This window comes from Neltuma alba, unplaced genomic scaffold (assembly GCF_004799145.2).
Source record: "Neltuma alba isolate B1F8T4 unplaced genomic scaffold, ASM479914v2 tig00012688_pilon, whole genome shotgun sequence".
Lineage (NCBI taxonomy): Eukaryota > Viridiplantae > Streptophyta > Magnoliopsida > Fabales > Fabaceae > Neltuma > Neltuma alba.
The window spans coordinates 42,731-66,840 of NW_021637116.1; the positions used below are offsets into that span (position 1 = coordinate 42,731).

Consider the following 24,110-nt stretch of genomic DNA (forward strand, 5'->3'; position numbering starts at 1 on the left):
ACCTGTAGAGCCTATTTCTCGTTTTAGAAAAAAAAATTTCAAGCCCGACTCTCATAACTTTTGGGCCTAAACGGGTTAGCCCGATAGACTCGACTTGTTTTCTGACTCTAGTTGACCATGTGGTCCATCCTATTCCTTGGAAATATATGTAGTCCTAGTTTTTTTTTGACCAGCAATATGTGTAGTCCCAGTTACCCTATTAACAGGCAAGGAAGAATATAAGTTTGAACACCGCTTCATGGCCTCATGCTGGATGGGCTCGCACCTGGTCTTGGATAACTTGACTTTTAACTTTGAAAAATTGAACAGAGATGCCTCTAAAATATAACACACTTATTTAAACAGTTTATTTTGAATTTAAATTTAAAAAATTATTTACATTATTTTCTAAATTTATAATTTTTTTTACTAAATTATCTTTATCAATTATGCATATTGCATTTTTTTTTAAAGATAATCCCTTCAATACCAGGCAGGCGTGGTGGGCATTCATATTTGTTTATTTTATTTTTACAATTAATGCTTACATAATGTGACTCCTTATATTTTTCTGTCTCTTTTGTAATTTCATTTAGTACAAGTGAAATTGAAAAAAATAATTTAAAACAAATTTAATAAATTAACTAAAAAAATTCATTTAATCTTTTAATTGCCTTTTTTAAAGAAATTATTTAAAAATTATTACTTTAAAATTTTAAATATAAATGGTTGGAATTGTATTTAATTAATACAGATCTCACTGTAATCATAAGCATTATAGAGGTCATTATTGTGATTAGACTTCTAAAACTATGCAATAATAAGTAAATGGAGAGAGAATGTGTTGGCTTCTCTTATATATTCCATACTATGTAATAAGTTCATTGCAGACCAATTGAGACAAGTAGTCATCAATTCTAAGCATTGATGAAGTTTAAATGCTATCAAGTGGGAGAGAAAACGAGTGCAGGGACAAGTGGGGGGCCTTATTTCCTTCCCAATTGTTTTCTCCATTTGTATCTCTCTTAATTTTTTTGGGAGGATTACAATCAGATTCTAAAGAAGGAATTTAATTACCCTCAAGTTTATTAACAATTAAAGAGTATATAATGATAAGTTTTAGAATAGAAAATAACAATATATTTGTACTAGTTACTTATTATTGGGATTTTTTTGGTAATTAAATTATTTTCTTGAAAGCCTATGATAATTTTTTTTCCTCCTAACTTTCTTGACACCCAATTCAAGCAGAGTTTCTCTTCGGCCTCAGTCCTAAGTCAAGTCAAATAATAAATTTTTACAAGGGAAAATTATAATGAAGTTCCAAACAGAAAAACAATTAAAAAACAAGTCTTAAAAATTATCATTTTCACTATAAAACTTGTCATTACAAGCTGTTGAGTTGTTATTGGGATCTTTTAGTAATTATTTTTCTTTTCTGGGACTTGATTATAATTCCCTATTTTGCAATTATATTTTTTAGAATATTGCTTACAAATCTTACCCCACAGGTAAATCTTGCTAAGTCTGCCTTTGATTTTTTTTAAATAAAAAAGGCTAAAGTCTGAACATAAAATTAAAACATAGGGGCCCTCCTCTAATTAATGGGAGAAGAGGGATCACATGTGTTGACCTTGTGGTCCGTCCTATTCCTTTGAAAATATGCAGTCCCAATTACCCCATTAATAGGCAAGGACGAAGGAGGGATATAAGTATGAAAGTAAGAAAATTTTATTTCTTAGTATATTAAACATATGGTTTTAACTTTTTAGAAAAAATTAGAATAAGGTCATAAAAAATAATTACAAAATAAGTCTTATAATTTATTATTTTCAATTTTAAAAACTATTATTAAGTTATTATTGAGATTTTCTAGTAACTATTTTTTTGGAATCTTATTGTAATTTGTCTTTTTTTTTAAAATGTAATTTACATCCCTTCATGGCCTGATGCTGGCTGGGCCCACTCTTGGTCCTGAACGACTTTACTTTTGACTTTGAGAAGTTGAATGGTGCTGCCTCCGAGATATAACACACTTATTTAAATGGTTTGTTTTGATTTTAAAATTAAAAAACAATTTACTTTATTTTCTGAACTTATAATTTTTTAAATTATCTCTATTAATTATACATATTAAGAAAGTTTTTCTTCAATTATCTCCAATTTAAATAATTGAAGGGATATCTTAAAAAAAAAAAACCATCGCACATTTTGTTGTTGCAAATAGTTCATTTAATTAATTTTTTAAATCTTACATCATAGTATTTTGTAATAATTACCAAAGAAGAAAAAACCGGACCGGACTAGCCTGTTCAACTAGAAAACCAGTGAATTGGTCTGAGGTTCGGTCTGGTTTAGCCCAAAAACCGGCCCCCAATCAACCCGGAATGAACCGGACTAAACCGGAAAAACTGCTTGTAGACTGGGTTGGCCGGTTTTTTTTATACAAAACTGCTCTCACCGTTCGGCAGAGAAGGAATGGAGTTCTTATTTTCTGCCGGAAACCATGGACACTGCCAAAGACAGGCAGTAAGTAGTTAGTAGAAGCAGAGGAGATCATGGAGGCCGAGGAAAGAAATCCTTGTTTGTGTGGCTTTGAGGTATATCCGTAGAAGACAAGAAGGAGAAATATAAGAGAGAGTATAGGATGGATGAAAAAGTGTAGAGAAGAAAAATAGTACTGACCTTTCGCTATTTCTCCATTTCTCCATTCTATTTGAGGAAGAAATAGAAGTGATCGCTGAGGACAGCAGGAAGTTAATTTGAGAAAGAGGTGGAAGAACTGGTGATGCGTGCTCAAGGAGGCAAAAATATGTTGCTACAGTGCTACTACCCTAGTCTACTCTGCTTGTTCAATGTCTTATGAGAGAGACATTCATCGTGACGTGTGATATAAGGAGAAAAGTGGCATGGCACGTGGGAGAGAGAAGATAGAGAAAAGGAAAAGAAAAAAAAATAAAAAGAAAGTTTTTATATACATTAATATATTTTATAATTAGAATATCAATATTTTACTAATTTTGATTAAATTATATTATTTTAATTATTACCGGTCTAATTTTGAACCAGTATCTTGACCGATTTAATGTCCAGTCTGGTTTCTTATTCCTTGATAATTACATTTCTTTACCTCATAAAAATGCTCATCCCAAGAACGAAGCCATATACATAACTCCGTATAGATTTGACAACAAATTAAAAGCAAGATTTATGAGTAAGGAGCGAACGAGTGCAAGACTTATATATATTCCTAGTCACGTATGAATATATTAAAAAGGCCAACCAATAACGTGCCCACTGAATGATAGCGTAAGCGGGGTGAGTGATTATTACGTACTCAACAACGTTATATCATTTTATCAAGAAGAAAAACAACGTTATATCATTGATTTTCCTTAAGAGTGTTTCTGGTAGTTAAACGCATAAATTATATATGTTGTTTCCACAGTGCACGCGTCGGAATTTTACTACAAGGCCGCGTGGAAGTGGAAACACAGACACATTACTTGTTGGCATTCGATGAATTGCCGTGTCAAAATAACCAAACATATGGAAAAAAATGCAATATCCCTTATTTGAATCTTGTTGTTGACTTGTTGACTTTTGTGTCCTATAAAGATGTTGAGGTTATTGTTGTCCTAATAAGCCTTGCTTCGTCGCTCATCAACAATACTGAAAAATTGCATCTTAATTGCTTAAGAAGCTTTACTTTTTTCATTTATCATAGTTTTTAACTTACCCCAATAATGACGCTATTGTCAATATTCTTCTAGTTCTTCTATCATTCTTTTGCCATCTTCTCATTCTCACCGCCCAACAGGACCGACCTTATGTTAATCAAACCTGTTTCAATGACAAAGGAACCTACATAGACAAAAGTGCCTATCATACCATCCTCAAAACCCTTCTTTCCAATTTCACCTCCAACACAAAAGATCACTATGGCTTCTACAATTACTCTTACGGCCAAAACCCCACACAGTTTACGCATCTGGGCTCTGCAGAGGAGATCTTATGCCAGATGCTTGTCGTAGTTGCCTCAATAATGCTGCAAGTCTTCTCCCAGTGAAATGTCCAAATCAGAAGGAGGCATTTATATACCATGACTCGTGCAGCTTTCAATATTCAAGTAGCTCAATGTTTGGGATATATCAGGACCCTGATTTTTTCTACGCAATTAATAACCCAAGTGAGGTAGCAGATGCAGAGCGGTACACACGTGCGCTTGATCGGCTAATGCAAGTTCTTAAGACCAAAGCTGCAGCTGGCGGTCCTCATCGCAAGGTGGCTGCTGGAAACGCCTCAACGCCGTTTCACTATGTACATGATTTTGCTTAGTGCACGCCTGATTTGACTGAGCAAAATTGCGAGGCTTGCTTGGAAAAGGCGATATCAGATATCCCAATTTGCCATTTGAACAAGGTTGGAGGTAGGGTTATCAAACGAAACTGCAATCTCAGATTTGAGAAGAACCGGTTCTATAATCCTAATGCTGTTGATCCAATACAAGTGTCTGCATCTTCTCCTCCTCCTCCTTCCACTACTACTCCGTCACAAGGTATCTCTCAAAACTCAACCTTAATTATGTAAATCACTCAGAAAGGTTTAGACTTATACCGATCTTGTGATATGCTCTAATTGACAATTAAAAAACATTCGTTTGCAGAGATGCTTCTAGGGTAGTAATTTCTCTGACTTTGGCTTGCAAATAAAGAAAGAACCTTATTAAGTTATAAGGCAAAGAAAGAAAATTTACTTAAGGTTACTTCTAATACGTTTTACCTCTATTTAATAACTTAAACTCTCAAAATATAATAATTTTATAACTTTACCTCTATTTAATATATACCCAACCCAAAAAATACAAAATGTACACAATAATAAATGATTGGGTTTAGTGAAAGAGGCTAATTCTTCGCAACATGGCAAACCAATGTTCAAATCCTTGTTGGGAGAGGTATCCATGTCTAGTGCTCGACCTTGTTTTGAACAAGATTTACCTTTAATGGAAAGATATTCATGAGTAATAAAAAAATAAATGAAGGGTATAATTATATATTCAAACAAAAAAAATTAATAACATGACTCATATTAAAACAAAAACTTTCTTCTTCGCTTTATGCTCACCCTGTCTTTAATGTAAGACCTAATTGTAGGGTTAATTTTGGTCTTAAATGTAAGACCTTTTTTAATATTAATCAATTTTTTTTTTCAAATCACCCCTTTTGATCAATTTTTTTTTTTCAAATAACCGTTATTGATATTTCTTCAACTATAATCAAGTAGGAAAAGAAGAGAGGACATTAAAAAAGATGATTAGGATGTTTTAGAAAAAAAAACATGTCATATTTATTATGATTAAATTATTTAACTTTTCTACTCTAATCAAATTAGTTAAATAGGTCTTTTGTTATAAGCCAAAGAAGTAAACAGGAGTAGAGGAGTGATTGTTAATAATGTATAAATTTATCATGTGTCCTTAATTACATCATTCTATTATTGTTTGTGTAACAAACTGCAGGACCCGCCGGCTCACCTAACGTTCCGTCTACCAGAGAACGTACCTAGCTACTTCTGTCTCAGTGATGTGGCCTGATATATGTGCGTTGTTCTATTATTTGCAGGTTATCCAAAAAATAATCACAATTGTGAAAACTAGAGTCAGTAATTTTACCGTTGTGGTTGTCCGTTTATCTGGTCAGAAAACATATCAATAAACTTTTGAGCATGTTCAGCTTTTGCAGGAAAACACAATAGATCAAGAACCATTATTATTATCGTGGCCGTGGTGATTGGTGCCTTCATCGCCCTTCTCATCTTGATTTTCATTTATTTTGCAGTTAGGAAATCGAAGAAAACCATTGAAAGTAAGTTGAGACTTGAGAATATGAAGATACATAAAATAATATTTTTATTATGTAGTAATTTGTCAATGTCAACCTTTCAATTCATCGCCCTAGAATAGTTTTAAATATTAGGATATTCTTCAATACCTTTTAGAGCTTTTAGTAACATTTTCCCTCCCCTCTCCTGATAGGCATCCGCTCTAAATTTGGGGTAATTTAGAAGGAAATGATAATATTTTAGTTTGCGTTGACTAATGTGCTTATATTATTTTTTAATAATCCCATGTTACCCTTGACTACTGAATTGTGTGTGACTTGGTATATTTATGGATTCAATCATGCCTCTCTTCCCTCATTTATATGCTGTCAAATAAAAAAAAAAGTTGCTATCAAATATATTTTAATTTTGAAATGCAAATCAAGCATTCAAAACAAAAACATGCAAATAAGTATCTATGTCGTTTTTGAAAAAGTTATTTGACTATTTGCATTAACAACGCAGAGAAAAATGAAAGAGAGAAAAAACATACTCAAATTAAACATATTTACTTTATTAGACCAGATTTTGGATATAAACACGACTATAGTTATTAGATATATAGTAGCTATTAATTATGTATTATCATTATATTTATTTAATTCTGCTAATTATAAAAAGTTGGTCTCATATATTAAATATTATTTATAATTATATCTTATTAATTAGTCTATAAAGTTTGTAAAAGTCAACTTAAATAATATAAGGGCAAAGTTGTCCATACAAAAATATTTTGCCTCCCCTCCCTTCCTAAACCAAATAAAGTAACATTAAAATTCCTGCCCTCCTCTCCTCTCGTATTAATTTAAACAAGGTAATATTAAAATCTCTTTCTTTTCTTTCATCTTATTTCCCTCCACTAAAATCCCTCTTCTCCCATTTTCTCTGTTGAGCCAAACATACTCTTAGGATGATAGGGAACTAAAGAAGTCAATCTGCAATGGTCAGTAATACCCATTAATAGATTGTTGAACCAAAAAAATAGGTACTTTTTGTCCACCTTTTAATATTCTTTATCTCGAGTTTGATGAATAAATTATAACATTTATGACTTGTTAAATAGTGCGTTGTGATGTTGATGACTGGTGCTGCAGTAAGAAAGAGTCATAGAAATGTTGTATTTTGGCATCAGAAAATGTCAAAATGTGGCTCTAATAAGAAAAAACCATTTACGCGTGACAAATTTCAAAGACGATAAAGCTACCTTTGAAATTTACCCATAATTAAGTCAAGTCAACTCTGGGGATGAGTATTTTACAACAAAAACCTCACAGAGCGAAACGAAATAAGAAATGTACGAACAGAGCTGAAGGCTTTAGACTTTAAACCTTCCTTGAATGCTATAATACCCGGACCAAGTTCAATGGCCGGAGCTCATTTAGCATTGCTTCAATTTCTCTGTGTACTTATCACTCAATTATCACATGGAGCCAGCAGCCGACCAGAATTTCGGGATTATTATTGCAGCAACAGCAGCAACACATCAAAGAGCACCTACCGGAACAACCTCAATACCCTTTTATCAAATCTCGCTTCCGACAAACAAATAGATTATGGCTTCTACAATCTCTCTTATGGTAGTTACCCAAATACAATATATGCTGTTGGGTTATGCAGGGGAGATGTTATGCCAGACTTTTGCCCCAGCTGCCTCAAAAATTCATCAGTCCTGCTGCCACAACTATGTCCAAATCAGAAGCAAGCTTTTGGGATGTACGATGAGTGCATGTTATCTTACTCAAACACTTCCATATTAGGCAATCGGGTGGATCCTATTGTTACAGTCTACATGTGGAACACAAACTTTGCAAAAAGTTGAAATCAGTCTAATCAGGTCCTTACTGGTTTGCTGCAAAATCTAAGAAGCAGAGCTGCCTCTGGTGACTCCAGTCTAAAGTTCGCTGCAGGAAATGAAGAAGGACCTGACCTTCAAAATATATATGCTGTTGTTTAGTGCACACCTAATCTGAACGAGTCAGAATGCAATGACTGCTTGCTTTGGGCCATCTCATAGATTCCACGTTGCTATAATCACAGGCCGGGTGGTAGGGTTATTAGACCCATTTGTAACTTTAGATATGAAAGTAGCCGCTTCTATGCAATTACAGCTGATGTACCCTTATCGGCTCCGTCGCCGCTACCGTCTCCCCCTCCCCCTCCTCTGCTTACACCTCCATCACTTCCATCGACCAACACAACATCTTCATCACCTCCTCCATATGCAGATACAATATCCTCAGAAGGTACTTTCATTAGCAGTTAAGCCCCCAAAACTTCCCCTTTGTTGAGATTTCACATTCCAGCTGGGAGGAATGGGTGGTTTTTAGCAGATAAGTAAGGATTCAAAATCAACATTCTTTCTTATTATCTCTCTTAATGAAGGGGCATTTTATTTTTCCAGGAAAGAAATCACAAACTATCATTGCCATTATTGTGTCAATTTCTGCATTTGTTGTGCTGCTTATCTGTGTTTGGATTTGTGTAAGAGTGAGAAACCAAGGAAGAAAATTACCAAGTAAGTACACGTTGATATATTGCTAACAGCTTGACAATGTTGAGTGAAGTCAAAATTTATTAAATTTCTTGTGGCTTTTTCAAGGCCTTTGTTCGGTAGAACTTACATCCTTGATTAAACACCATCTAAGGTAATCGCTTATAAACATATTTTGCCTAGGTGAGATTGACGCTGATGATTCAATTGACGTCACTGAGTCAATACAGTTCGAATTTGACACCATCAAAGTTGCTACAAATAACTTCTCCGGTCAAAACAAGCTTGGACAAGGAGGATTTGGACCAGTTTACAAGGTAGATAGATATAACACTCAGTATTATGAACATAGCACCCCGGGTCAAATTTTGATACTTGTTGTCCAACTTTCAGAGCAAGCTCTCCAGCGGAAAAGAGGTTGCCGTGAAAAGGTTGTCTATGGATTCTGGGCAAGGGGACATTGAATTTAAGAATGAAGTACAAGTAATGGTCAAGCTTCAACACCGAAATTTGGTTAGACTCCTCGGTTTTTGTTTGAAAGAAAAGGAACGCCTTCTAGTATATGAGCTTCTTCCTAATAGAAGTCTTGATTACTTTAGACATTCTATTTCTACATGAAAATGAAATTCATTACCCTTTGTTGCAAGAATAAATGAGCAAATACCCTGACTCTGCTTTATATGATTATATCTTGGATTCGGATATAGATTTGATTAGATGTGCACAATTGAGATGGGAAACATGCTATAAAATTATAGCAGGAATTGCCTGAGGCCTTCTTTACCTTCATGAAGAATGTCAACAATGAATTATTTATCGTGACCTTAAAACAAGTAATATTCTCTTAACTACAGAGATGAATCCTAAGATATTAGATTTTGGCATGACAAGACTAGTTATTATTAATCAAACCCAAGCCAATACAAATAGAGTTGTGGGGACCTAGTAAGTATCAAAACATGTCATATTTAATTAGTTTCTAATTCTCCTAGACCAAGCAAAAGAAAAACTTGAATATGATAGTCAAGAGAAATGTTACATATTGTATTTGATTACTTTGACATGTTGTGGGTATATGGCACCAGGGTATGCAAGGCATGGAAGATTCTCAACAAAGTCCAATGTTTTTAGTTTTGGTGTACTAATTCTAGAGATTGTGAGTGGCCAGAAGAATGGTGACATTCATAACATGGAGAATGTAGAGCATCTACCAAGTTTGGTACATTTTAGCCTTTTCAGTGTTATTCCTCCTTAGCTTTGAAATTCTTAAGAGTTTAGGAAATTAATCTTCATTGGTCTGCATGAAACATAGAAATTTCGAACTAATACTTGCCAAAATTGAGCAATTTGTTGCTGGCATGGAAAAGCTGGAGGAAAGGGATGGCCTCTAAGATTATAGCTCCTATGTTAAAAGGTGGTTCAAGAAATGAAATAATAAGATGCCTTCACATTGGTTTACTGTTTGTTCAAAAAAAAGTTGCTGACAGACCAACCTTGGCTTCTGTTATGGCCCATGCAGTGGACGAGAATCATGCAGCCTATGCAGGGGACGTGAGCTTGGACAAAAATGGAACCCAAGCCCATGCGATGACGCATCGCCGTAGTGCACGTGCTAAACGTGTACCTTGGAGGCTGAGAGAATAAAGAGGCTGTTACGTAAGAGAGAGAGGTGTGGATTATGTGCGAGTCATTCCCTCTTACACTTCTGCTCTGTAATCTTCTCCCTGGCCCTTAGTGGATATCCTTCTGACCTTTCTGTTATTTCCTAACGTTCCGACTGTGTAGAGATTTGTATCTTGTTGAGTAATTGTTCATACACTGTGAACGATTACAGCTATTTCAATATATATATCTTCCGTCAGATTCAATTCCATCCATGTATTTACAAGAGTCATAACATTTTGGTGCTCTCGTTGAGAGAAGATTACAATGGCGGAAGCAACTCAATTTAAAGATGTGCAATCGGACGTGAAGAACATGGGAGAGTACGTAAAGTTAATCTGAATGAGAAGATTGAGTGGCTGGATTTGAAAATGAACGAGCGATTTGAGCAGCTAGAGAATCACTCTAACACGAGGTTCGATCGCCTAGAGGCAGCCATAGAGGCATTAGCACGGGCCCCTGATGGCCAGTTTGAGCAAATGAATGAGATGATTGTTGGGTTGAGTAAGGACGCTGAAATGAATAACCGTAGCATTGAACGATTGAGCCAGTTGATGATGCCCGGGGGAGGGCATTCTAAACAGGGATCCTTAGGATACCATTCACCATATATATCCAAGCAAGTTAAGGTGGACTTCCCAAAATTTGACGGAACAGACCCCACAAATTGGATATTTCGGGCAAAGCAGTACTTCAATTACTATGAGACTCCAAACCATCACCGTCTGGTATTAGCTGCTATTAGCATGGAAGGAGATGTCATTCTGTGGTTTCAATTACAGCAGAAGTCCAAGGTGATCCACAACTAGACCTCTCTGACTCGGGCCCTTGAGGCAGAATATGGGTCGTCTCTGATGGAACAACCGAGGTCCAAACTGTTCAACTTAATGCAGACCGGGACCATTGAAGAATATTGTAGGCAGTTCATGGCATTAGCCAATCGGACTGAAGGGTTGTCAGAAGGGGCCTTGATCGATTGTTTCACGAGCGGGTTGAAACCCGAAATAAGGAGGGAAGTCATTTCACACCATCCCCATACCTTAATGAAGGTAGTCGAGCTTGCTAAGCTCTATCACATTGAAGAAGGCAGTACAGGGACAATGAGGAATAGGAGCGTTCAGTTCGTTGGAGGAGTGGGTTCCTGACCATCTGGGGCAAATGCAACCCCTTACAGTGCAGTGAAAAACCCCTTGCCTCCATTGTTACCCATGCCCAACCTGAAACCAAGTCCACAGGTGAAGAAAATGATTCCCGCTGAAATGATGCTCAGACGAGAGAAAGGTTTGTGCTATACATGTGATGCGAAATTCTCTCCGAGGCACCGATGTCCGAATAAACAATATATGCTCATTGAATGTGATGACCCTGAGGAGGAAAAAGGTTCGAGCGAGTTGACCATGACAGACAGCTCAAAATCGGAATTGGATGGAGAAGGGTGCTCAATTCATCATCTGTCTCTTCACGCCTATCACAGCTCTTCGTGCAAGGCGACTATACGATTTGTGGGTCTTATCGGGGGAGCTGAGGTCCAAATTCTCTTGGATGGGGGAAGCTCAAACAGTTTTATACACCCAAGGATTGCACAGCATCTCCAATTACCAGTTGAGGAGGCCAGAAATGTGAAGGTAATGGTCGGGGATGGGAACGCGATGAAAGGCGAGGGCATCATTCGAAATCTAGTAGTGCAAATTCAAAGACATACCTTGGAGTTCCCTGCTTATGTTTTGGCAATAGCGGGGTCAGATCTGGTGATAGGAGCATCTTGGTTGGCTACGTTAGGACCTCACATCGCAAATTATGAAGTGGGGGGGATCTTATATTAAATTCCTTATGAACGAGGAATTCATCACATTGCGGGGAACAAATGGAGCAATGGTGACACGAGCTGCCTACCACCACTTACAGCACATGGTGCAGACTGATGCAATATTAGAATGCTTTGTGTTGCAAGTAAGCGAAGTAGTGAATGAACTTGAACAGAGCACCACCGAAACAGAGGAACCTCTTCCGACAGACATGCAAACATTGCTCCACATATATGGCTATGTCTTTGACAAGCCATGTGGGTTGCCTCCACCGCGGAACCATGAACATCGGCTCGTCTTAACAGAAGGAACAGGACCGGTGAAAGTGAGACCATACAGGTACCTGTTTAGTCAGAAAAGTGAGATTGAGAAAATGGTGGTAGAATTACTAGATGATGGGTTGATTTAGCCAAGCACTAGCCCATTTTCTACTCCAGTACTTCTAGTGAAAAAGAAGGACGGCACATGGCGGTTCTGTGTATACTATAGAGCGTTGAATGCTGTCACTGTAATAAAGGACTCCTTCCCTATGCCTACGGTGGACGAGTTACTGGATGAATTAGGAGGTTCTGAATTCTATACTAAGTTAGATTTGCGTTCAGGATATCACCAGATCCTAATGCACCCTGAGGACCATGAGAAGACAGCGTTCTGAACCCATCAAGGATTATATGAGTGGCTCGTCATGCCCTTTGGACTTTCGAATGCTCCGGCCACTTTTCAATCTTTGATAAACTCAGTCTTTAGACCATTCCTGTGACAGTTTTGTTAGAAACAATCTCACCCAAGAGGGGGGTGAATTGGGTGAGTTACAAAAATTTACAATCAAAAGGGTGTAAGTAATGAATAAAAACAGAGAGTCAGAGTATGGAGAATTTTAACCGCAGAGAGGAGACACAAGATTTATACTGGTTCGGTCTAAACCACGTGACCTACTTCCAGTCCCCAGAACACCTCTGGGTATTTCACTATCTTCCAAGATCGACAGGGCTCTTGGTGCCTCGGTACAGTAATTGAATCGCTCAATCACTCCCCCTTACTCCCGTAAGGATACAACCCCTCTCAAGAGTCCACACTCTTGAGTGTCACTCAAGTTTTAATAAAAGTAGTAATTGGCTCTCTTACAGAGTGAATTTAATGATAAACACTGATGCTCGGTAGTAACGTGAAAACAGAGTATTGAATGCGTAACTAAATGATCGCAGTTGGTAGTTCCGATATTCAATCTCTTCATTAATGCTTCTTCGCGCCTTTTATAGTTGATATCGTTAAGTAGCCGTTAGACGGAAGAGCTTCTAGCCGTTGTGACTTCGTTTGCGTGTTTCGCTGGTTTCAACGGCTCCGCCATTAATGCGTCTGAGCTTCTGACACTGTAGGTCGCAGTCTACTTAATCCCGTTGAAGAGCCGTTGCACTCGTTTTCATTAATCTGCATATTTTAAGCTTTGAACAAATGAGAGTTTTGTGGTGAGTGCTTTAATCTTGAACATAGAAAGAAAGCTAATTTATCATTCAAAGATTTGTGACGAAATCATTTATCAGTAAGAAGAACAGAAAGTCATTCTGGTTTAGTTTGATCGAAAAGATGATCGATTACTTGATGATAGATCAAGTTATCGATAAACAGAATGAAGACTTTTCGAATTAGATCACCAAAATTATCGATCAAGTGTTGGATCATTGACTCTAAGAATTATCATAGAAAGAGGGGATCGTTCCATGATCGAACAAGTGATCGAACACATGTTTGTTAGAACAGATTATCGATAATTCAAATGTTATTGAAATGAAGCTTCAGTCATTGATGATCGAACATCTTATCGATAAATGTATGATGGATAATGTTATCGATAAAACATAGTTATGTATATATTCAATGAAAGACACAGGCTATCTGAAATGATCGAACAGTTGATCGATCAATGATCATTCGAACAAGTGATCGATAAAGTGAAGAAAGAAGTTTATTCCTGTAAGGTAAAGGAAATGATTATCGATCACGTTTTGTGAAAACATGAATTCCGGGGAATTGAATGATCGATCATATTATCGAAAAACCAGTGATCGATTACTTGATCGAAAAATAGTTCACCATAACTTAATGCGAATAATCAATCCTTAGACTCTTTATCGATCACGTTATGTGAAAACTTATTTAAGCAAACAAGTTAAACTTATCGATAATGTTATCGATAATTTAGTTGTAGCAAAACTGAGTAAGAGTAGATAAGGACATTGATTATCGATCATGTGATCGATAATTTTATGATCAATAAGGTTATCGATCCATCAGTGAATTTGATCACCTGCATTCAGAGAGTTAGAGCATAAAGTTCGAACACGTAATCGATAAACAAATGATCGGAAATATGATCGATAAATTTGTAACAGAACTAATGTGCAGAACAAGTAGATTGTGTTACCTTTTATCGAAGTCGTTATTGATGACTGATTTATCGATAACTTGATCGATAAATACACTTCAGATTTGGGTCTCTTATCAGTAACTCGATTGTTTACCTGATATTATCGATCAGCTTATCGATAATTTACCATACTCTTATGTGATTTTTACGTTAGCGATTATCGATCACTTTATCGATAAATTACTCATCGAATAGTTCTTCGATCCAAAAAGCCTACTATAGACCTGATTTACACTTGATCATTTATCTGAAACCTTAGCGATAAACGATTGCTCGATCAGTTGATCGATCAAAATACTTAACCTTGATATTCTGACTTTGTTATCATCAAAACTATAATCCTAACATTCTCCCCCTTTTTGATGATGACAAAACACAAGTTATAAATCATCTATCAGAGAGAACATCAACCAGTTTTATATTCTCAAAAAGCATGAAAAGATCAGATAAATATCAAGAACATATTATCGATAAAAACACTATCCAGATACACAAAAGGAGATAACAAAAGAGATAACATAAAGTCATGACATAGAACCAAAAAGCAACTCATAAAACCATATAAGCTACGAAATATCATCAGTTTTCTTCTCCCCCTTTTTGTCAGCATCAGAAGGGGTAGGAACCGAAGGAATGGTCAGGGGAATAGGGAGAGGAGGAAGAGGAAAAAGTGGAGAAATAGATGGAAAATGAAGGGAGGGAACAGGTTGGGGTACAGTGATAAGAGCAAGAGTAGTAGGGACAGAAATAGAAGTAGATGGAACAGAAGGAGAAGTGGTGGAAATAGGAGAAGTGGGTAAAGGAGAGGAAGGAGGTGCAGGCTCAGGGTGCGGTGGAGAGGGAGGATGGAAGAGGAGATCCTCATAGCTGAAGCTTGTGCTAGGTGGAGTGAAGTGCTGGCAGAGAGAGGTAACTAAGCCTTTAAGCTCTTGGAGTTCCTTGTCCACTGAATTAAACCTCTCGGTGACTTCTCTTTCCAAAACCACCATAGCTTGTTGGTGAAGATCCAGAATCTTAGAGATGCCATCAAACTTCCGGTCAGAAACTTCCCCATAGTCTCTGGCAGTGGAGTAGACTCTGGTCTCAAATGCCCGAAGCTCAGCCTGAAACATTTCCCTGAGGGATCTCTCCATAAAAGATGGACCAGGGGTATGAGATGGGGCAGCAGTGGATTCAGCTTCATCCTGGGTCCGAGATGTACTAGCAGCAGGTTGCTTTCCCTTATCCTTCTGAGATACTTTCTGTGATGGTGTAAAGGGAACAGAGATCCTCATTTTGTGGAGCTGAGTGAGGCCAAAAACAGGAACCTTAGTCTTGATTTCCCCAGGCTCAAATGGAGCAATGTTATGTGCCTGAAGGAAATAGGTGGCCAGCTGAGGATAGGGAATTGGGGTTGATCTGGACTTGTTAAGAACAAAGTCCTTCATTTCAGAGTAAATAAGATCCCCAATATTAATCTTTTCCCCACTAATAATCCGGGCTAGAAGAAGATAATCATCCTGAGTGAGATGTGAGAAACTACCGGATTTGTTTACCATGCACCTAGAATAGATGTAATGGATGATCCTATAGAAATCACACATCTGCTTAGGTGGAAAATTCAGCTCACCGGGATAATCACTGTTCTGCATCAAAATTCTATAAGCCTTTACTTCATTCATGTCACCACCTCGCACAAAATCTTGAGTCCCTAGCAGCTCATTTATTTTGGCACTGGTGAGTTTAAAAACTCTGCCTCTCAGTGTAACTTTCAGACAATTTTCTATGAGATTGTCTTTATCATCATATTTTTCTACTGATTCCATATTACAGTAGAATCTTTTAACCACTTCGGGACAGTATTCACCACCAATGATTAACCAATTCGAATAATGCTGCAGTGGGTCACTTAAATCAAGCTCAATCTGTTTATTTTTCCTCAGACCCTCTAAGTCCACAGATACCACAGGACAGAATTTTCTATTGGCAAAATCGGCCTTATACTTTGCTATATTAACTTCATTATCGAGATTGCCAGATAATAAGTCAGAAAATTCAGTGGGTATACCTTCAGAAGGAATTTCCCGTGCCACTCCTTCACTTGCCCTCTGTTTCTTCTTTCTCGGTTGCTTGGGGACTGATATATTTAAGGCTGATTCCACGGCTTTCTGAACTGAGACTCCATCATCCGACTCGGTCTCCGATTCTTCAGTCACAATCGGTAGCTTTGATTTGGACCGGGGAGATTTTCTGAGAGAGGCCGGTTGTTCTTCGGCCCGACTTTCCCGGATTTTCAGAGTAGCCCTCTTCTTCGTTGATTCCTCCCTTACCTTCGGTCTGTAACGTTTTCGAGTACCCGAAGCAGTGGTGTCGCTCGATTGAGGTTGTTTCTCCTGCGCTTCTCCCCTTTCCATGTTCGGTTGCTTCACCCGAGCCATTTCGGAGGTGCCGAGCGGTTTTTGACAGATTAATCGGTTGAGAAACGGTGATTTGAGGTGGGTGAAGGTTGGGAATGTAGCAGAGAAGGATTCGATCGAAGGAACGGTTGAAAAATTAAGATAGTGGTGATTCCTGACCGTTGCGAAAAACAGGGGTCCGGTATTTTTCGAGTTAGGGTTCGAAAACTGACGAAGGGATTTCAGAACAGTACCGTTATAGTCTTCGAAATTATCGATCAAGTTATCGATCAACACTTGATCGATCACGTGTTCGATAATTATGAAGAACACACTTGAACATAGAGCAGATTTATCGATTACGTTATCGATCATGCAATTATCGAACATATTATCGATAAAAACAGTAAAAAGAAATGCGTACCTGATATAGTTTATCGATTATTTGTTCGATAATTAAGCTTATCGGTCAGCTTATCGATCAATGCTTACCAATTTTGACGGATGGGTCTCGAATCCTTGAGGCTCTTGATCGATGTTCTGATCGATATTGAGTTTATCGATCACGTTATCGATAATTGTAGTGTTGGAGCAATTCCCTTTCTTTACAAAGTGAATTTATCGATCAGTTGTTCGATAAATTATCTCCTACTTGCCTTCATGATTATCGATCAATTGATCGATAATCTCATACTCTGTTTACCTCTGTTTTTCTTCATCGAAACAGAGTTTCCTGCAAAACAAATTTCTACATACTCCGATGCTTAAGTTAGTTATTTTATCATCAAAACAATAAATTTAAACATTTAATCTTGAGTGATAGTATGACATTTCTTACAATTCATTGGGATTTACCATTCCCAATTCTCTTCTGAAGTAGCTGAACTTCTGTTGATCTAGTGGTTTTGTGAAGATGTCGGCTATCTGATATTCAGTGGGGATGAATTCAACCTTTACATCTTTCTTTTGAACATGGTCCCGAATAAAGTGATGTCGGACATCGATGTGTTTGGTTCGAGCATGATGGACTGGATTCTTGGACAGACTTATCGTGCTCGTATTATCACATAAGATTGGAATCTCACGTAAGTTGATTCCTAGATCTTGTACTTGTTGTTTTAGCCATAAGATCTGAGCACAACAGCAGGCAGTGGCTACATATTCTGATTCTGTTGAGGAGATTGCCACGGTGTTTTGCTTTTTACTTGACCATGAGACAAGACATCCTCCGAAGAATTGACATTGTCCACTGGTGCTTTTTCTGTCTGTTTTATATCCACCGTGATCGGCGTCTGAGTATCCCATTAGATATTCGGTTCCTCTTTTTGGATACCAGATTCCTAAATTTTGAGTTCCTACAAGATATCTGAGTATCCTCTTGACGGCTTCTTCATGTGACTCTTTTGGAGCTGACTGATATCTTGCACACATTCCCACACTGAACTGAATATCTGGTCTACTTGCAGTGAGGTATAGTAAGGAACCGATCATCCCTCTGTATCTTGTTAGATTTATGTCCTTCCCGTCTTCGTCTACATCAAGCGAACAGGTTGAGCTCATAGGAGTCTTTACACTTTTGGCATTCTCCATTCCGAATTTCTTCAGCAGCTCCTTTACATATTTCGTCTGGGATATAAATATACCGTTTTTCTTTTGTTTGATTTGCAATCCCAGAAAGAAGTTTAGTTCTCCCATCATGGACATCTCGAATTCTCCCTGCATAAGCTTAGCAAATTCTTGACAGAGATCTTCATTAGTAGCACCGAAAATAATATCATCTACATATATTTGAACAATCAAAAGATCTTTCCCATTTCTTTTAATGAAAAGTGTGGCATCCACTTTACCTCTTTCAAAACCTTTTTCTATCAGGAAGTTGCTAAGTCGTTCATACCAGGCTCTAGGCGCTTGTTTCAAACCATACAAAGCCTTTTTAAGTTTGTAAACATGATTTGGAAAATTTGAATTTTCAAAACCGGGAGGTTGTTCGATAAACACCTCTTCTGATATATAACCGTTCAGAAATGCACTTTTAACATCCATTTGAAATAGTTTGAAATCTTTGATGCAAGCAAAAGCCAAAAGAACTCGTATGGCTTCCAATCTAGCTACAGGAGCATACGTTTCTTCATAATCGATTCCCTCTTCTTGATTATAGCCTTTTGCTACTAATCTGGCTTTGTTTCTGACGATCTGAGCCGATTCATCGAGCTTGTTTTTGAATACCCATTTGGTGCCAATGACCGGATGGTCTTCTGGTCTGGGTACCAATTCCCAAACTTGATTTCTCTCAAATTGGTTAAGTTCTTCCTGCATCGCAACTATCCAGAATTCATCTGATAGTGCTTCGTCAATATTAGATGGTTCAATGTGAGATATGAATGCAGAAAAAAGAACTTCATTGACTATTTGTCTCCGGGTTTTGACCCCTTCATTGACTTTACCGATGACTTGTTCCAGAGGATGATCTCGGTTGTGTCTCCATGCCTTTGGCTGCTCTAGATTTTCTTGTAAAGAAGGATCGTTTAAATCATCCCTGTTTTCTGAAACGGTTTCTGAAAATAATTTGTTCGAGTTTTTATTCAAATCCAGTTTTTGAAAATTTTGAACGATTTCAGCATCATCATCTATAGGTTTCGAAATTGCTTCAGTTTCAGCAAACACTACATGAATTGATTCTTCTATTGTAAAGGTTCGTTTATTGAAAATTCTATATGCTTTACTACGATTAGAGTAGCCAAGAAACAAACCCTCATCAGCTTTAGGATCGAATTTACCCAGGTTTTCTTTGTTGTTGTTGTGGATATAGCATCTGCTTCCAAAGACCTTAGGTGTGACAGATTGGGTTTTCTCCCCCTGTACAATTCATATGGAGTCTTCCCGAGCAGTGTTCTGATGTAGGCTCTATTAGATATATAGCAAGCTGTGCTCATTGCTTCTGCCCAGAATACTTGTGAGACCCCTTTCTCATTTAGCATTGCTCTAGCCATCTCCGTGAGTACTCTATTTTTCGTTCAACTACTCCGTTCTGTTGAGGAGTCCTTGGTGCAGAAAAGTTGTGGTCAATTCCATGTTCCTCACAATAGTCTGCAAATTCGTTGTTTTCAAATTCTCCTCCGTGATCTGACCTGATAGACACAATAGATATACCTTTCTCATTTTGGACCTTTTTGGCAAAAACAATGAAAGCATTAAAAGTTTCATCTTTAGAGGAAAGAAACAAAGTCCAGGTAAACCTTGAATAGTCATCAACTATTACAAGAGTATAAAGATTTCCCCCGAAGCTTTTTACTCTAGATGGACCGACCAAGTCCATGTGAATCATTTGGAGAGGTCTTTCAGTTGAAACTATCTTCTTTGATTTAAACGAAGATTTTGTTTGTTTACCTTTTTGACATGCATCACAAACATCATCGCGTTCATACTGGATTTTTGGTAAACCAACAACTAGATCCCTTTTTATTAATTTTGAAAGTTGATTCATGTTGACATGTGCAAGTCGTTTGTGCCAAATCCAACTTTCCTCCTTTTTACTAATAAAACAATTTTCAGAAGTTTTAGAATCAAGTTGAAGTGTATAACAGTTACCGTCCCTCGGAGCTCTCAGCTTCGTATTCAATTCTTCTTTCTTCAAAGGTAGGTCATCTTTGCTTATGATTAAGCACTCTTCAGAATCAAAGATCACCCAGTTGTTTTTGTCCGCACTCTGACTGACGCTGAGGAGATTATGACACAGACCTTCCACGTAGTACACGTCTTCGACCTTCATGCCTATACTACTTCCGATTTCTCCGATTCCAGCAATTTTTCCCGATTGGTTTCCTCCGAAGCTTACTTTTCCTCCGTCTTTTGGTTTGAGTGATGTAAACTTCTCAGTGTCACCCGTCATGTGTCTGGAACATCCGCTGTCTATATACCATTTATTTGTTCTGGATGCCTTGAGACATACCTGCAAAAATTACAATCATGTTTTAGGTACCCATACCTTCTTGGGTCCTTTTTGGTTAGTATGAGTTATTTTTGGTGCATAAGTACCTTTGGGCACCCATTTTAATGTTCCGTAATCTCCTTTCTTCTTATAGTAACAAGAAGAAGTTGAATGGCCTTTACGGTTGCAATGAGAGCAAAGTGCAAAAGGATTTGAGGAATGCACAGAATTTCTAAAATATGTAAGATATGATCTACCACTACTCTTTTTCTTTCCTTTCGATTTATCTTGGGTTGGATCGTATCCTATACCAGTCTTGTCCATAGAGCATCGTTGAGCTCCTAGAATCACCTTAAGCATTTCGCTACCTTTAGTGAATTTTTCTAAGGTTCTGGTAAGATCTTCAATCTTTCTTTCATTCTTTTCACAACTTTTGCAAGTCAAAGTCGAGTCTGTATTGACTTCAACCTTTGATTGTTGATCTTCTAAAAACTTTATCCTTTTCTTAGAGCTAACTAACTCTTTTGCAATTCTTACTAATTCTAAATGTAAAGCATTGTATTCGGACTGCAATTCATCATAAGATGGTTCAGAAATTATTACCTCGTCTGTTTCTGATTCCTCGTTTTCTTGGGCCACTAGACAGATATTAGCTGTCTCTTCATCATCACTTTCTTCTTCTTCATCGGAGGAACTGTCTCCCCAGATTGATGTGACGAAGGCTTTCTTCTTTCTGAATCTTTCTTTCTTCTTTTCTTTGTCCTTCGCTCTGGAGAGTTGGGGACATTCCGCCTTGATATGTCCTGGCTTCTTACATTCGAAGCAAATGATTGGATCCTTTGATTCGTTCGGATATGAGGAAATTCTGCGTTTCGGCTGAAACTTCTTTCCGGTTCTGTTTTTGTAGAATTTCTTGAACCTCCTGACTATAAGGCCCATTTCATCATCATCAAGATCATCTTCATTATCATCTTCGCTCTCTTGAGTTTTAAGAGCGATGCCTTTCCGGTTCTTCTCATTCATCTCCTTTTTGTATTTTTGCTTGCTCTCATATTCAGCAAGGCTCCCGAACAGTGCTGCAACAGAACCAATGGATTCTCCTTTGGTTTCTTCAATAGCTGTTACTTTCGGTTCCCATTCTTTTGTGAGACCGCTCAGTATTTTCCTCACTTGATCTTCTTGACTATATTTCTTCCCAAGTGCAGTGAGGTGGTTTATGAGATGTGAGAATCTGACTTCCATATCTCGGATACTCTCTCCTTCCTTCATTCTGAATAACTCGAATTCGGTGGTAAGAGTGTTGATTCGACTCTGTTTTACACCGGTGGTTCCTTCATGAGCTATCTCCAGAGCCTCCCACATTTCCTTCGCGGTTTCCAGACTTGAGACTCTGAAGTATTCCCTCTGACTAAGCGCACACGTGAGTATGTTGATAGCTTTGTCATTTAGAGTCACCAGCTTCTTATCTTCCTCATCGAACTCCCTGGGACTCTTGCGTACTTGCTGGCCATCTATTATTTTCATAGGGACATAGTTGCCGTGTTCTATTACGTCCCACAGCCCATACTCTGTGGCCTTAATGAAGATTTTCATCCTCATTTTCCAGAAGGTATAATTTTCTCCACTGAAGCCTGGCGGCTTAGATGTTGAGCATCCTTTGGGTAGCACGCTATCTCCAAATCCTGCCATTTGATCTCTCTTCGGACTGTTAAATCCTTCGTGAAGAGACCTGCTCTGATACCAAATGTTAGAAACAATCTCACCCAAGAGGGGGGTGAATTGGGTGAGTTACAAAAATTTACAATCAAAAGCGTGTAAGTAATGAATAAAAACAGAGAGTCAGAGTATGGAGAATTTTAACCGCAGAGAGGAGACACAAGATTTATACTGGTTCGGTCTAAACCACGTGACCTACTTCCAGTCCCCAGAACACCTCTGGGTATTTCACTATCTTCCAAGATCGACAGGGCTCTTGGTGCCTCGGTACAGTAATTGAATCGCTCAATCACTCCCCCTTACTCCCGTAAGGATACAACCCCTCTCAAGAGTCCACACTCTTGAGTGTCACTCAAGTTTTAATAAAAGTAGTAATTGGCTCTCTTACAGAGTGAATTTAATGATAAACACTGATGCTCGGTAGTAACGTGAAAACAGAGTATTGAATGCGTAACTAAATGATCGCAGTGGTAGTTCCGATATTCAATCTCTTCATTAATGCTTCTTCGCGCCTTTTATAGTTGATATCGTTAAGTAGCCGTTAGACGGAAGAGCTTCTAGCCGTTGTGACTTCGTTTGCGTGTTTCGCTGGTTTCAACGGCTCCGCCATTAATGCGTCTGAGCTTCTGACACTGTAGGTCGCAGTCTACGTAATCCCGTTGAAGAGCCGTTGCACTCGTTTTCATTAATCTGCATATTTTAAGCTTTGAACAAATGAGAGTTTTGTGGTGAGTGCTTTAATCTTGAACATAGAAAGAAAGCTAATTTATCATTCAAAGATTTGTGACGAAATCATTTATCAGTAAGAAGAACAGAAAGTCATTCTGGTTTAGTTTGATCGAAAAGATGATCGATTACTTGATGATAGATCAAGTTATCGATAAACAGAATGAAGACTTTTCGAATTAGATCACCAAAATTATCGATCAAGTGTTGGATCATTGACTCTAAGAATTATCATAGAAAGAGGGGATCGTTCCATGATCGAACAAGTGATCGAACACATGTTTGATCGAACAGATTATCGATAATTCAAATGTTATTGAAATGAAGCTTCAGTCATTGATGATCGAACATCTTATCGATAAATGTATGATGGATAATGTTATCGATAAAACATGTTATGTATATATTCAATGAAAGACACAGGCTATCTGAAATGATCGAACAGTTGATCGATCAATGATCATTCGAACAAGTGATCGATAAAGTGAAGAAAGAAGTTTATTCCTGTAAGGTAAAGGAAATGATTATCGATCACGTTTTGTGAAAACATGAATTCCGGGGAATTGAATGATCGATCATATTATCGAAAAACCAGTGATCGATTACTTGATCGAAAATAGTTCACCATAACTTAATGCGAATAATCAATCCTTAGACTCTTTATCGATCACGTTATGTGAAAACTTATTTAAGCAAACAAGTTAAACTTATCGATAATGTTATCGATAATTTAGTTGTAGCAAAACTGAGTAAGAGTAGATAAGGACATTGATTATCGATCATGTGATCGATAATTTTATGATCAATAAGGTTATCGATCCATCAGTGAATTTGATCACCTGCATTCAGAGAGTTAGAGCATAAAGTTCGAACACGTAATCGATAAACAAATGATCGGAAATATGATCGATAAATTGTAACAGAACTAATGTGCAGAACAAGTAGATTGTGTTACCTTTTATCGAAGTCGTTATTGATGACTGATTTATCGATAACTTGATCGATAAATACACTTCAGATTTGGGTCTCTTATCAGTAACTCGATTGTTTACCTGATATTATCGATCAGCTTATCGATAATTTACCATACTCTTATGTGATTTTTACGTTAGCGATTATC

At 37.5% G+C, this 24,110-nt stretch overlaps 2 protein-coding genes across 2 annotated transcripts; both read left to right on the forward strand.

Moving 5' to 3' along the window:
- The first annotated feature begins 3,993 nt into the window (after positions 1–3,993).
- Positions 3,994–4,317, forward strand: LOC114729869 (cysteine-rich repeat secretory protein 38-like). Its single transcript, XM_028916900.1, has one exon. It carries the CDS (start codon positions 3,994–3,996, stop codon positions 4,315–4,317), a length of 324 nt encoding a protein of 107 aa, XP_028772733.1.
- Positions 4,318–7,225: 2,908 nt separating this feature from the next.
- On the forward strand, positions 7,226–9,431 carry LOC114729870 (cysteine-rich receptor-like protein kinase 29). Its single transcript, XM_028916901.1, has 5 exons — positions 7,226–7,645; positions 7,877–8,105; positions 8,264–8,377; positions 8,537–8,670; positions 8,747–9,431. The coding sequence occupies exons 1-5, from the start codon at positions 7,226–7,228 to the stop codon at positions 8,969–8,971; spliced, it is 1,122 nt and encodes a 373-aa protein (XP_028772734.1). The 3' UTR covers positions 8,972–9,431.
- The last annotated feature ends 14,679 nt before the right edge of the window (positions 9,432–24,110 follow it).

Coding starts and splice junctions, on each gene's coding strand:
- LOC114729870 (XM_028916901.1), top strand. CDS start 7,226: ATGGCCGGAGCTCATTTAGCATTGCTTCAATTTCTCTGTGTACTTATC. Junction 7,646..7,876: donor GGGTGGATCCTATTGTTACA/GTCTACATGTGG, acceptor GCCATCTCATAG/ATTCCACGTTGCTATAATCA. Junction 8,671..8,746: donor GATTTGGACCAGTTTACAAG/GTAGATAGATAT, acceptor TCCAACTTTCAG/AGCAAGCTCTCCAGCGGAAA.
- LOC114729869 (XM_028916900.1), top strand. CDS start 3,994: ATGCCAGATGCTTGTCGTAGTTGCCTCAATAATGCTGCAAGTCTTCTC.